At 41.4% G+C, this 14324-nt stretch overlaps 1 protein-coding gene across 1 annotated transcript; it reads left to right on the top strand.

The window, feature by feature from the left end:
* Positions 1–773: 773 nt before the first annotated feature.
* rbm24a (RNA binding motif protein 24a) lies at positions 774–9614 on the top strand. The gene is made up of 4 exons (XM_080484442.1): positions 774–1250; positions 2417–2540; positions 2651–2705; positions 9032–9614. The coding sequence occupies exons 1-4, from the start codon at positions 1083–1085 to the stop codon at positions 9381–9383; spliced, it is 699 nt and encodes a 232-aa protein (XP_080340568.1). The 5' UTR covers positions 774–1082; the 3' UTR covers positions 9384–9614.
* The last annotated feature ends 4710 nt before the right edge of the window (positions 9615–14324 follow it).

The raw sequence follows: 14324 nt of genomic DNA, 5'->3' as shown, positions 1-14324 counted from the left end.
TTCTGCTTTAAAGAAACTATTAACTCTGGTGTGGCTTCTGTTACATAGTTTAAACTATTCAATTACAAGTAAAAAATAATCTCCCTAGAATTACTCAATATTTCACCTTCTGTGAAAGCAGTGTAGACTCTGGACAGGTCACCAGTCCACCGTGGAGGAAACACAGAGAAATCTACAAACACACACTCACACCCAAAGACAAGTTAGATTAAAAATTTTAAAAAATGCCTCAAGTGCAGGTTTTGGGAAATGGAGTGTAGACAGAAAAGCCCCCTAAACCTGGCCTTGAACCAGGGACCCTTTCTATCAGGTGAGAGTACTTACCACTGAGCAGCCAGCAATTAGTTTTGTAAAGATATGTAGACATAAAGCAGGAATTCTTTCTGTCCAAATAATTCTATTGGCTAAGAAAATGGGTCGGTCCATGGGTTTGAATACAAAGATTGTGGTCCTGATTTATGGTTTTAAAAGTAGCAGAGTGAATACTTGAATACTTACTACATAAACACATTACTTAATTATTAGTCAGACTAAGTCATACAACTTTATGAAATCTATTTTATTTGTATCTTACTCGCTTTTTTTCTTCTTCACTTCTTTAAATATGGTAAAGTTTGATTAAAGTGCACTTGTCGTGGGTAAAGCAGCTCCAGCGTTGCGCGCAGCGCCGCGTTGCGCACAAAGCGCACAAAGCGCAGGCTTCCCAGCTGTTGGTGCGCGCCGGTGGGCGGGCACAGGCGAGCTGAAACGTGGGTGGAGTTTAGAAGCGGCGCATTTAGGAATGGGTCCCAAAACTATTTAGTTTAGACAGCAGGGTCACCAAGAAGAGCTGGAAACACCTGATGGTATCTTTGGGACAATCCGCTCCATATTACTTCCCCCTTCACTGTCGCAAGATCAATCTACCTCCAGGCTTCATCACTACCGAGTTTCACTCTTATTTTCTCTCCTGAAAAGTTACAGAGCCAGCTGATCTCTCTCATCTTCCTCTCTCTTCACCCAAAGAATCACCGATAAGGAGAAATTGCACTATTCTTATAATTTTTTTTAAGTGTTTTTATTTATTGTAATTTGCACTAACGATGCACACCACGCAAAAGGACACGACCTACACGAAGATTTTTGTCGGGGGTCTTCCCTACCACACCACGGATTCAAGTCTCAGGAAATATTTCGAGGTTTTCGGTGAGATTGAAGAAGCTGTGGTCATTACCGACAGACAGACCGGCAAGTCCAGAGGTTATGGATTTGTAAGTACCGTTTGTTTTATCCACCTTCACGCACAGTGTGATTCACATAACAAACTTCGTTTTCAACAAACAGGATCTAATATCACCAGCAGCTGCTGCTGCTGTCTTTCACAACTTCATGACCAACTGATATATCTGCGGTCATGGGGTGTTTATGTTTTGATAAGCAGGTCCTGCTTAAATTTGTCTTTGGCTTCTGTTGCAACCTCGCTCCCACCAACTTGTTGCGCATCGGTCGGTCTGAGCTCTGACGCGTTTTTTTCTGTTTCGCCGAGCTGTCCTCACACTGACAGCTGTGATACAACGAGGAATGAAGGAAAACTCAACGTATTCTCTGGATATTAAGTATATAATAGTGGAAAGGCTGTTTATGACACAAATTTTGATGGCAGATCGAAGATTAAAAAAAAAAAAAAAAAAAAGCATTACGCACATTTCCTTATAGTATTTTCTCTCTGGTTCTTTAAAAAACTGTTTTACAGTGAGGTGTGAATGCATTTTCTATATCTATGTAAGCCTAAACAGGTTTAAATTTAACAGCTCAAAAAGGAGAGATCTGGACAGTTAACTTTTGATAGCGTCGTTTACTACATTATCATACTTTTTGAAATAATATTTGAGTGTCTCAGTAAGACAGGAGGTTTTAGTAAAAGAATAATAAAATTCTTCCATGAACTTGTAATAAATGTGTTGATTTTTTATAATCTGAAATCTTTTTACAGTTTTATACAGACATTAAGACTGAATGTGCCTGAAAGTGTCAAATGTTGCATATAAACAGCATTTTGCTCCTTTTTTCTTCAGTCCATTTTTTTTTCTTGTTTTAATATAATGTATTCAATTAGTCTTCATTGCCTCTCCAGAAAAGCTTGTTGCTCCCTCTGAGTGAAACATTCATGTTAAAAAGGTGTTTGAACAGGGAATTTTAGGGCCTCTGAACATCCGAGTACAGTAATGACATTGAGGCTATGTGGCCGCGTTGAGCCGTCTCAGCCTGGCTCCCATTCACTGCTGACAGTTTCCTCACATCCACACCGGGGTGATAAACGTGTGTGCTGCCAAATAGTGTCCCTGATAGCTACAAGCAGCAGACAACCTTTTGGGTTTTCTACAAGCACACACATGGGATTCCTATCAGCTTGCTTTATATTTGCGCTGTCCGTCAGGTGACCATGGGAGACCGCTCTGCCGCCGATCGGGCCTGCAAGGACCCCAACCCGATCATCGATGGGAGAAAGGCCAATGTCAACCTGGCCTACCTCGGGGCCAAGCCTCGAGTGATGCAGCCTGGTAAAGATGCCCGAGAATAATCGTACAGTTGATGGATCATCAGGTGTTTTCTCACAGATGTAGCGGGGACGTTTGGAAACTTGATTTATTTCTTTATTATTCTCCTGCAGGTTTCACCTTTGGTGTCCCTCAAATTCACCCTGCTTTCATCCAAAGGCCTTATGGGTAAGGACACACGAGTGCACATGTAATTGCAAAGAAATCTGTGATATGAATTGTCAAAATGATTCCAAATATCTGTACATCAGTTTCTCCAGATGTTGACAAATCTCTTTTGATATATTTCATTTCTTTTTCACATAAAATACTGGCTGATAATCAGAGGTGGGCAGTAAGTAATGTTATGCTTGTTTTCTAAAACGACTGTCACCAACACGCCAGCTGAACTACTTTCCTTTTGTTTGTTTGTTTGTTTGTCGTGTGCGTGTGTGGACGATGATGGAAACCTTCCAGCCTGACTCAATGTTATCTATCTTTGGTCCGACAGGCTCCCTCTCGCTTAAGCTAACTGTGCCGGTTTGTGGAATAGTGCTGCAACGTAATCACAGATCAGAGAAAGGAATTACCTGTAGACTCATGCGCACACAAACAAGCTCTCAAAATGGTGATTACAGATGCATGTACGTGGGTTTCATTTTGGCTTTTTATTTATTTTTTTTATTTGAATAGAACGTAGCTTTGTGTGCAGTTATGAAGTGGTGTTGTTAGTTAAACCGTGTGTTTTCTGACTTTAGTGACAAAAAAAATAAGAAAAGAAAAAAGCTGGATTGATTTTTTATTTTTTGGGGGGGGGGTGTTCTCTTTTTTTTTGCTCCTTTTTGTGGAAGCGTGTCAACTTTGCTGAGGAGCAAAGTTTTCTGTATGTTATCATTGCTTCTTGTGGGTGACCTCTTTTGTTTAACGGGACGTGTGTTTGGTGTGTTTTTGTGGGTGTCTTGTCTGGGTGAGTGCCGTATTTTTCTGTGTGATTTCCTTTAATCCCTCCTTTGTCTAAAACCGCCACAGTTTGCCCTCGGGAAAACAAACCCATTATTGCTTGGTGTGCGTGCGTGCGTGTGCGCTTGAAGCATCTTTCTGGTGTTTCCTACAACACAGCACAAATTCACAATGAATGAGTCTCGCTTTGACACATTGATCTGACCTGTTTCCTTTGCTCCACTCCAGAAGTCACAGAAAGTTCAGAGTAAAAAAAAACCTGGCCAAGTCATTGATCATTAGCCTATTAAAACCCTGTAACACACTGCTCTTTATGTCCAATAATATTAAGATCTATCGTTCAGAATCAGCCTCTACTTATTGCTCAGCCTTTCCTCAAAGTCCTGTTTTTTATGAGGCCCCTCAGGAACAGAATTGCCTCCACCTCACATCCTTTCAGACATCTCCCATAAACTCATGAGAGGTCTACCAGTTCCTATGTGAGCTGTATGTACTTTTTTATGTGTGTGATTACATTGGTACACATGGGTCTGACTCTTTGCGCCACTGTTCAGTTCAGCTCAGTGCAGGTCAGTGCACCAAAGTCTCCACTGTGACACAAACAAATGTCTGGATGTCTCTCTCTCTCTCTCTCTCTCTCTCTCTCTCTCTCTCTCTCTCTCTCTCTGTCTCTCTCTGTCTCTCTCTCTCTGTCTCTCTCTCTCTGTCTCTCTCTCTCTCTTATTCTTTCAGAGCGAGCTTTCGTCACATGGGCTCGTGGTGTTAAGGAAAACAAACGCACCCATTGTGCCACACAAAGCCCCAAATGCTGACACTGCAGTCGCATGAAGCTGTATGTGTGTGTGCGTGTGTGTGTGTGTGTGTGTGTGTGTGTGTGTGTGTGTGTGTGTGTGTGTGTGTGTGTGTGTGTGTGTGTGTGTGTGTGTGTGTTTCTCTCTGTCATGTAAGCGAGAGCACATTTAAACAGTCTCTAACTTATCCATATAACTTGTATCTATAAGTTACGTATATCTCACACGTTACCCTGAATCTGAATATCGTAAATAAGTGTTCAACCCATCGCAGTGGCATTCGTAGGATTACGAATGTTTCATTTAAAAGTCCAGAAATATATAGATTTATTGCATATCAGCCTCTAAAGCCATAAATGCTCAAATTTGGCGCTTTGTACTCTTCAAGGAAAAAACTAGAGCAAACTTAATGTTATCAGCTTTCAATTTAGATAACAATATAGTTGTTGAAAAATGGACAAGATTGCTAAAAGAAACTCAGCTTGCAAAATCTGCCTTTTTTTAATGTATATAAATACATATGCAGGGCCGATTTGCTGGGTGGGATGAGGGAGATGTAGTCCCGCTCTGCCTATTATAAATGATCTAAACCGCAGGCGTTGATAAAATGAAACTTTCCTTCAAAGTGAATACAGCGACTTCATCCACAGAACGGCTAAAAGAAATGTCAAAGAAATGTCTTTTATGATCTGGCTGAAGCAGAGCTGCTATACTCTCACACATCCATAGTCAAACTCACACACTCATATTAAATAGTAACTTCCAAATGCTGGATTCCCGATGTAATGTTTACAAAGAATTAAACTTTTTAGAGCTCAGTTAGTAAATTTATTAGTTTTTATTACATTCACAAGAGCTACATTCAATTTGGATTAAATTCAGTTTGCTTCAATAAATAGTATTTACCCCATTTTATCTTTATTTGTCAACAATGACACAGTGAATGAGGCATGCTGGGAAAATGTGGGAAACATGGCTCACTCTGGGTTCATCAAGAAGTGGCAAGAGGAGGCAAATAAGAAAGTTTTTACTATACTGAAGTAATTTTATGAGGTACTTTACTGAAGTGTACCTGTACTCTCTAATTCGTACACGCGTCGTGTTTAATATGTAATCCAGGTCTCTTTTTTTAATGTATAAAACAGTTTAGTTTCTGATTATAAACAAAACATTCAAGTTGAGATCTGTCATTGCGAGTGGTAAATCATTAGTATTTACACTGTCATCATATTGCAACAACAACATGTTGTAATGTGATTGTTGGGTTGAGTTGTTACTCTTACTTTTACTTTTACCTGTCTCGTTTGCCCATATTTCTAATTACAAATAGGCAGAGTTAGAGAGTTAGAGGTACAAACAAGCCCAATAACAGAGGAAATAATAATAACAAGGATAATTCTGTCATTTATATGTGAGTTCATAATTCATAATTCATTCAAACATATAGAAAACCTGCCAGAAAATCTAGAAATGGTTCAAACTCAAATCGTCAACTCTGTTCGGTGTTTGAATTCTTCAGTTCAAACTGGAGTTTTGTTTTGAGTTTTCCTGACTTGATCCATTGAGCTCGACGTGTTTGGTGTATGACTCAAGACTTGCTCTTTTTAGACTGAAACTAGACCCCAGGTTCATCCGTGCCTTGGCTTGAATAGTAAAAAAAACTGTGAAAGCAAAACTAGTGTGTGTGTGTGTGTGTGTGTGTGTGTGTGTGTGTGTGTGTGTGTGTGTGTGTGTGTGTGTGTGTGTGTGTGTGTGTGTGTGTGTGTGTGTGTGTGTGTGTGTGTGTGTGCGTTCTGCCATCGTCTCACACTCCGAGCACACTTTAGAACCCCTCCAGTCGCCAGCATGAACGGCAGAAGTGGGCCTTTTTTTAGCCTTGAACTTTAATGTCTGCTGGGGTATGTGAACATGACACACATGCAGGGAGGAACAGGGAACAGTCAGACACTGCGGAGACGTCAGCGCTCCTGTACAGAGAGGCTGCACGGGGAGGTGACCACATACCAAAGGAAGTTTTCTGGATTCGTCTGAGTTGCAGACTGCAGACATCACCACAATGCAGCTACTGACACTGAAAACACGCAGAACTCAAAGCTTTGGGGAAATCTTTAATGTACTTTGAATATTTTCTGCCTCAAGCCATGAGTGATTTTCCCACACAGTTTGAAAAGTCATCAAACTTTCTCACAGGCAACTGGGTGGCAGTAGTCTCTAAATATAAGAGTTTTGAACTGGACTACGTCTTATAAAGGAAATGCTTCAGACTTATTGACAGCGCCAACTTGTAAACAGCAACAAGGAAGCTCAACTGCTTTCACAGTTTGTACGTCACTGCCTTAATCTCTATCACAAAATTAAAATACCATACAAAAAAACAAACTTATGTCCCTATGGGGTTCTTTATTTTAAATCCCAGCTGACTATGGGTGAAGACAGGTTGCCATCACAGGGCAAACTCTAAATACTGTATATCGTACACAACAAGGAATTGACAAAAACAGACCAAATGTATCACAAAACTATAAAATGCAAAAAAAAAAGTCAATTGTCAAAACATGATGTATATCATTGCATGTGTGGAAGGGAGGTTTTTAAAGCTCAGCGCTGCAGACAAGGCTCAACAAACCTTCTCTTGAGCATTGGACCAGGAGCCTGCAAACACTTTATCTATAGAAACGCCACATTTAACGTCGCAAAATCAAAACCAAATAGACGTAGAGGCAGAACAGCTGCACGTGACCCCCCTGTTTTAGACCAACCCCCAGCTGCCGCGTCGTCCACTCCACTCCTCTATTCATTTAGTGGTTTCCAATCGGATGTGAGATAACAGGCTACAACTGCTCTCTGTCCTGTAGAGTCTGGGAGTCTCTGCTTTAGCGGGCTTCGGGGATGACGTCCAGCAGAGTTCTGAAAACTTCTCCAAACCTGCTGAGTTCCATTAGTGAAGGTTCGAGGCAGAATCTCACAGCACATATTAGTTAAAATACACTTTCAGAAGCTTTTTTCATTCGTGCCCCACTTTGATACTGGCCTGCAGGGATTGGTTGAGACGGTGTATGTACTGTATGTGCAGCATTTAGTAACACCATTCCTCTACATGCCCGCTCCCCCCCCCCCCCCCCCCCCCCACACCCCCCACCCATTTCTGTCTCTCAGTGGAGTGATTGTGCTGTGCCCTTGTCGTTGTTCTTTTGATCAATGGCGTCGAGGTGAACTATTTTTACATATTTCTTCCTCTCTGACGCCTTGCTGTTTCGGTTTTTCCTGTTTTTCTCCTGGTCCACTGTTTTCGGTTGAGATGTGGATTGGATTGGATAATGGAGTGCTCACAATAGGGTTGCCACGATAGATCCTGCCTTTCAATAATTCAACATGTTCCGCACTTTCTTCTTCCCCTTCCGCTCCAAACTGCAAAGTGACCACCTAATATCCACAGATGATAATGTAATTCTCTCCGACTCGAGGCCTGTGGTCCAGCTTCAGTGTTTGTTCCAGGGGTGTCAAACAAATTTCAGAAATCTTAATTTTATTGCGCTTTTTCTTTTTTTCTTTTTTACTTTTAGTAAATTACAGCCAAAACATTTAAGTGGAATAATAATTCCTATCTGAAATTATTACAGTATTTGTCTGCAAAATGTCTGTACCTTTCATGAGTTCATGAAGGCACAATGCATGATTTTCAAGCAACAGGGTAGCTATCTCTCACTGCTGCATTATGGGACTCTCCTGCTCAGCTCTGGCTTCTCAGTCTTGTATTATGTCAAATCTCTCTGTGGACAAATTAAGATTAAGTTAGTTTGAAAAATTGCTTATGTTTCACACCCCTTGTTTATTCATCCTCAAAAACACACAATTTTGGCTTTAGTCTATTAAAATGGAGAAATTCCAAATCAAAAACACAGTGTCACATTTTACCAAAGCCTCTAGTTTTAAGTCAGCAGATTACTCTTCATTTCTCTCAGAAAGCCATATGCATTTCAGAAGCTCGGCTCACTGTCCCATTGAGTTTCCAAGCAGTGGAATAAGGGGGCCGGGATAAGGCTATGTCATGGAGGGCAGAATGTGCTCATTGTTCAGAATTGTTTATTTAATCGAAACATCCCTCTCGGTGCAGAGACTAGTCCTGGCTCCCCCCCTCTGCCTCCCGGACTCTTTGTCCTGACACAGAGGGGGAAATGGCCAGCAGTCTCCCTTTTTAAAACTGTCCAGCTGTCAAAGTGGCAGTGACATTTTTACAATGCTCCGCTGGGCTCACTGCCCCTGTTTTCACCCCCACCCCCCACCACCCCCACCACCACCCCTTGTCCCGACACTGTAAAGCTCCCCTCCCTGCCCCACACGGCCTCCAGCAGGAGAAGAGGGCAACAGAGCCAAATGCACGAGTGACCATCAGAGGACTGATCTCACTTCCCTCCATCACTGTAGTTTTGTCTCTATAAATGGACCAATCACCCCGGTCTCTCATTAAACCAGGTGGCATCATATGAACACGTCTCGGTGGTCAAAGTTCTCCACACTTCCCATTTTTATTTCACAATGTTTTCTATTTTGGCAACCCTATATTGTTCTAATCCCTACTAGCAGGCGTTTCCTGGGTTTTTCTTGACTGGTGGGTTGGACTGGGGCTGGGTGGTGGGAGGGCGCTTGGCCGCAGTGTGATGGAGTTGGGTTTTAGGGTGTTTCTTTATTCTTTCTTTTTTTTTTAGGTGTTACTTTCACATTTGATAAGTCGCCCTGAGTCAAACGTGTGCATCTGTCCCACAGCATCCCGGCTCACTACGTGTACCCTCAGGCCTTCATGCAGCCGAGCATGGTGATCCCTCACGTGCAGCCCAGCGCTGCAGCTCCTGCCACCGCCTCCTCGCCTTACATCGACTACACCGGAGCGGCCTACGCGCAGTATTCTGCGGCCGCGGCCAGCGCCGCCGCGGCCGCCGCCTACGAGCAGTATCCTTATGCTGCTTCCCCTGCTGCTACAGGCTACATGGCCACCGCTGGGTACGGCTACGCGGTCCAGCAGCCTTTGACCACGGCCACCCCGGGCTCAGCGGCCGCCGCCGCCGCTGCCTTCGGTCAGTACCAGCCTCAGCAACTGCAAGCCGACCGCATGCAATAGCAGCCACTGCAACCGGGGGACATGCAGAGCGAGGAGGCCCAACGCCGGCCGCACCAGCGAAGGAAACGGAAGAGAGAGTGGCCTTAAAGGTGTGGCGAGCCGACAACACAGAGGCAGCATGGCTTTCAAAAGATGATGATGATGATGATGATGATGATGATGATGATGATGATGATGATGGTGAGGTGGAAACTTTTTACAGTAACTTTCCAACTTGCTGTGCTTCAACCAAAAAAAAAAAAAAAAAATGAAAATGAGAAAAAGTGGCAGAACAAATAATGAAAAAGAGTTACTATTATTATGATTGTTGTTGTTGTTGTTATTACTATGATTATGATTATTACTATTATCATTGTAGTAGAGTTTTCTAGAGGAAGAATCCAGGAACTAATCCCTGTGGTTGGTAAACTGTAGGTGTTCAGCTAAGCCTTCAAGTCCGATTGCTGTCTTTGACGTTAGTTTAGGAGAATACTCTTTTTTTTTTTTTTTCTTGACTTGTCTTGTTTCACAAGTGTTTTCAGTTATTTAATGCCCTCAGAACATTTATATTTATTATTGTCATTATTACACAACGAGGGCTCTGCTTGTTCTTTTTGTCTTTACAAGTGCATTTTGTGTAGTTAATATTTCTGATAATCAGGGAAATGGAACCGTTCCCAACGTGTTAGCTAATATTATTTTTATTATTATTATTATTATTATGTGACCTCTGTCAGGAAGTGGAGGATGTCGAAACTTGTCGTGTCACACACATGTGAAGAACTACCTTTTTATCTTCCTGATGCTGAATGTCCCTTATTTTTATTTACTCTGTGTCTCAACCTCTTGACCTATGCAAAGCAAACAAATCACCAAGAGACAAAAAAAAAAAAAATAGAGCGAAAAGGAACAACGACAACAACAAAAAAAACCTGAAGATATCATCAGCTCTGACTTGACTCTTGGACTATAGAGAAACTTGGCGAGTGAAACAAAGCCACTGACACAACCAGAGAGGCTGCAAATGGCTTCAGACAATGAGAAACACTAAATCTGTTGCTTTTCCACGTTTTGCTCACACGTTTACTGACACATACATACAGAGTTGTGCACATAGCAGTCGAAGACAAAGGCGGCACAGTTGTGTGTTTCTGTGGCTCGGCGATGGGGAGAGAGAAAGAGGGAGCGAGCAGCTGCCTGGTGGGGGAGGACGGAGCCGCCGCAGCGCCACACAGACGGATCACTCTGGAAAGAACGCATCACTTGTGCTCGTTTGTTGAGTTGTCACATTTTAATCCCCGGCCAAGCCCATTGGGAACCGACCCCCCCACCCACCTCCACCACCACCACCACCCTCATAATGCAGAGCCCCCACAGCGGAGCCCCTCACTCCCCCCGCCCCCTTGTCATTCAGTGCTGCCGCTGTCAGCATTTCCACCTCTGTGCTGCTGTCATGTGGCGTCAGGTACACACTCACAAACACCAAAGCCCCCCACCCCACCCCACTGCCCCCCCCAAAAAAAACAACTGGCCTGCCTCAGAGTCTATCAAGATCACCAGGTGGGGTGGAGAGGGTGAAGGTTTACTCTTTATGTTGATCTGTGTGCCTTACAACGTTTTTTTCTGCTATTTAAGTGAGAGAAAGAAAAAAAAAACTGAAAAAAAGAGAAAATCTACTATTTAAGATATTTATTTTTGAGGGTTGACTATGTTGACACTCTGAGAGTAGAGTTAGTGGCGGTACTGTATTAATAATATTATTATGATGTACTCATCTCAAGGCATATATAAGTTATTGATTAGTTTTATTATTATTAATATGAATATTATTATGATATTTACTATCATTAACATACTCAACCCAACTTGTTGATGTAGGACTTATTTAAAATACTGTTATGTGCACTGTACTTTTATTTTTTATCTTTTGGACTCTTTAGAATATGACATTGGATATTAGCTTATTACCTTTTGTATGGAGGATCTTTATTTAAATGCAGGCCTGTTTGCATGCAGATTGTACTCTGCCTCTTCTGTGTTTAGACGAGAGAGAAATAATAATAATTTTGACAAAAACAAGCAAAAATGCTGCTTTTCTCTACTAGAATGTATAGTTGTTGTCAAGGTTTCAGTAGCTGTGCTTCCTCTGCTTAATATTCACCAAATGGGCTATTTTACACTGTTGGGAATTTTTATACTTGAACTCTTTCTTACAAGGGAAACATGAGAAATAAATGACAAAAAAAAACTTTTTCATGGAGCTTTTCATTGTCACTGGATGAAGGCATGAATCAATGTTACGATTGAAATGCGAAGGTCCTGTTGATATTAAAACCTTTTACTTCAAGAATTTCAACATTATTTACTCAAAATGGAATAAAATGTTCAGTATTTAAAAAGAATAAAAGTTGTGATGTTTCTTTTTGTGACGAGGGGTCAGTGTGAGTTTCTGAAGACGTCTTGAGACACAGGCAATATATGACTGGGTACAATGTAAGAGGTTCATTATTATCATAAGTAGACATAAATGATTAGATAAAAAAATATACTTTGATTTTAACTGAGGCTTGAAGCTGGTATCCAGTAAACACTTCCTACCTCATCAGATAAACACTGTTTATTCACACATTATTGAACTGGTGCCAGTGTGACGGTGCACAAATGATTGTCACTGATGCATGTGTGAGTCAGCGATCCTGGTCTCAGCTCAAATAAACCAAAACATTCGAGATGTTTTTCTCTCGAAAATTAAACAAGAACAAAAAAAAGTCTTTGCTTTGTTTAAAAAAAAAAAAAAGACATTAAATAGTCGTGTTGTCTGACGGGGTCAAAATGTTGCGGATGATATTTCAGATTCATTCTCAGTATTTTGACTTGAATTTCTGAATGTCAAATATTACCAATTATCAAGAATCTTTATTATTTTTATGCATGAGTGACTTTCATGAATCTAAAATTTGTTTTCACACACAGAAGATCACTGATTGGAACTGGTTTCCATTAAAACGTCACATCAGCTTTATTAAACCAGAGTGATCTGGTTTTCTCAGCTTGGATAAAATAACCAAATCTTCTGGGGTTTTTTTCTACAAATTCTGCTGATTTTGTCACTAACTTCGTCTTTGAGTGATTCAGTCTTCTGTCAGCGGACTTGTCGTTAAGATAATACACCAAATACACCAAACAATACTAAAGATTTTTTTTTTTTTTAACTCTTGATTTCAGTTTAATTTGTAGATGGTTCACAGACGATTCCTTGAAATTGCAATTGATTCACCATTGAAATGTCGGAGCAGACTTTACTTGCTCTGTAGACTGAGATCTTTTAAGTTGCAGGGAGCACTACTCTGCAGGTATGAGACATCATGTGTGGAGCGTTTTGCTGGAGAAATCCCGTTTGAATGGCTGAAAAAAACAAAACAAAAAAAAAACGATGAACAAACTGATCAGCTCGACTGGTTTCGTTGCTCTCGAGTCGTGGTGGAAGTAGTGAGAGGAGGACGATGATGGCCAAGCCGTCCTCTGTGTTGGACAATGAATCTCTTCAGACATAGACTGATGAAGGAACACCATTACAAATCCTCTCTGCCTCCATCAGACCCCACCTTCTCTTACATCACCGCACATTAAATACTCCACACGTCTTTGAGTTATTATCATTTATTCATCTTCAAACCCTCTCGAGTTCCTCAACCTATTTGCATACGTCACTGTGAAACTGCCTCAAAACAATGTTTTATGAAAAGAGTGAGAGTTTGCGTGGACGCCACCGACAGAGTGACGTCTCCAAGGGGACTCGGCCCATCAATGATTCATCCGTTCTCTAATCAATAAGTCATGTTAAAAAAGACTGAGCCGCTCGCTGCTTCTCTCACTCACCTTAGCGGAGTATTTTTGGTCTCTTGTGAAACGTGAAACTGGGCCACATGCTCTGGGTGGGTGACCATGACACAGCACACACGCAGCAAGGCCTCATGGCTGAAATCAGCTGCCACTGGAGCTTCTGACCTCATGACACAACAAGCTTGAAGCTGCTTTATTAGAAAGATGATGAGAAAAGAAAAAGATGATGGGCCTCTGCTTTCTAAACACAGTAACAACAGCAATGGTCTAAAAGGCATTAAAACAGAATAAGTCGCCCTTTAAGAAAATCTATTATCGTCCCTTAAACGTTTAGATGTATATTCTTGTGAGTTTGAGAGTTTCAACATAATACAATCAGTGACCGAGGTTAAAATAACAGCTAACAACTTGGTTATTTTCTAACTTTACCAATAGCCTCAATACTTGATTATTGATTTATGACTATTATGTTTGTTAAAAAAGAGTCAATTTTTTATTCTTATTTGTAATTAATGCTGCCCCCAATAACCCCCAAAACAAAATCGTTGTATTCTAAACATACCTGGAAAAAAACAATCTATCTGATTCTGATTTCTGATTTAAATAGTTCTTGATCTCACCAATAAACACATTCGCAATGTGATTTCTGCTTTTCAAGAAAGCTCTGGACAAAAATAACCACCCCTGTCATTGATCTTAAGCTCTTTTGGTGAAGGGCATTATACATTCGTACATTTTAACCAATAAGGGGGTTGCAAGGACAAGTGTATGTGAGGAGGACAGAGGACCCAAACCAAGTTAAACTGGAAATGATATTTGAATTGATGGACAAGTACTCTGGAAAACTACCAGGAATAAAGAACAATGCAGGCGGACCAACAAAAACACACAGACTGAGTGCTTAAGCACGTCAGGAGGAAGGGCTTTTCAAGACGCCGGTGGAAATGCTGATATGCTGAGATCAGAAGAGAGAGGGAGCACAGAGCAGCCACCAACAGCAGAACCACAAAACACCAGAGATGAGAGGAGAAAGAGAAAGTGCACATGAAATCCCATCATGGACACGCAATGGAAAAGCAACACATGAACTGGTGGACACAATGAAATGCTTTCCCCATT

Source organism: Lipophrys pholis (genome assembly GCF_963383615.2).
Source record: "Lipophrys pholis genome assembly, chromosome: 17".
In the NCBI taxonomy this organism is placed as follows: Eukaryota; Metazoa; Chordata; class Actinopteri; order Blenniiformes; family Blenniidae; genus Lipophrys; species Lipophrys pholis.
The sequence above is the reverse complement of the archived record's forward strand: the minus strand, read 5'-3'. Positions and strand labels throughout refer to the sequence as shown.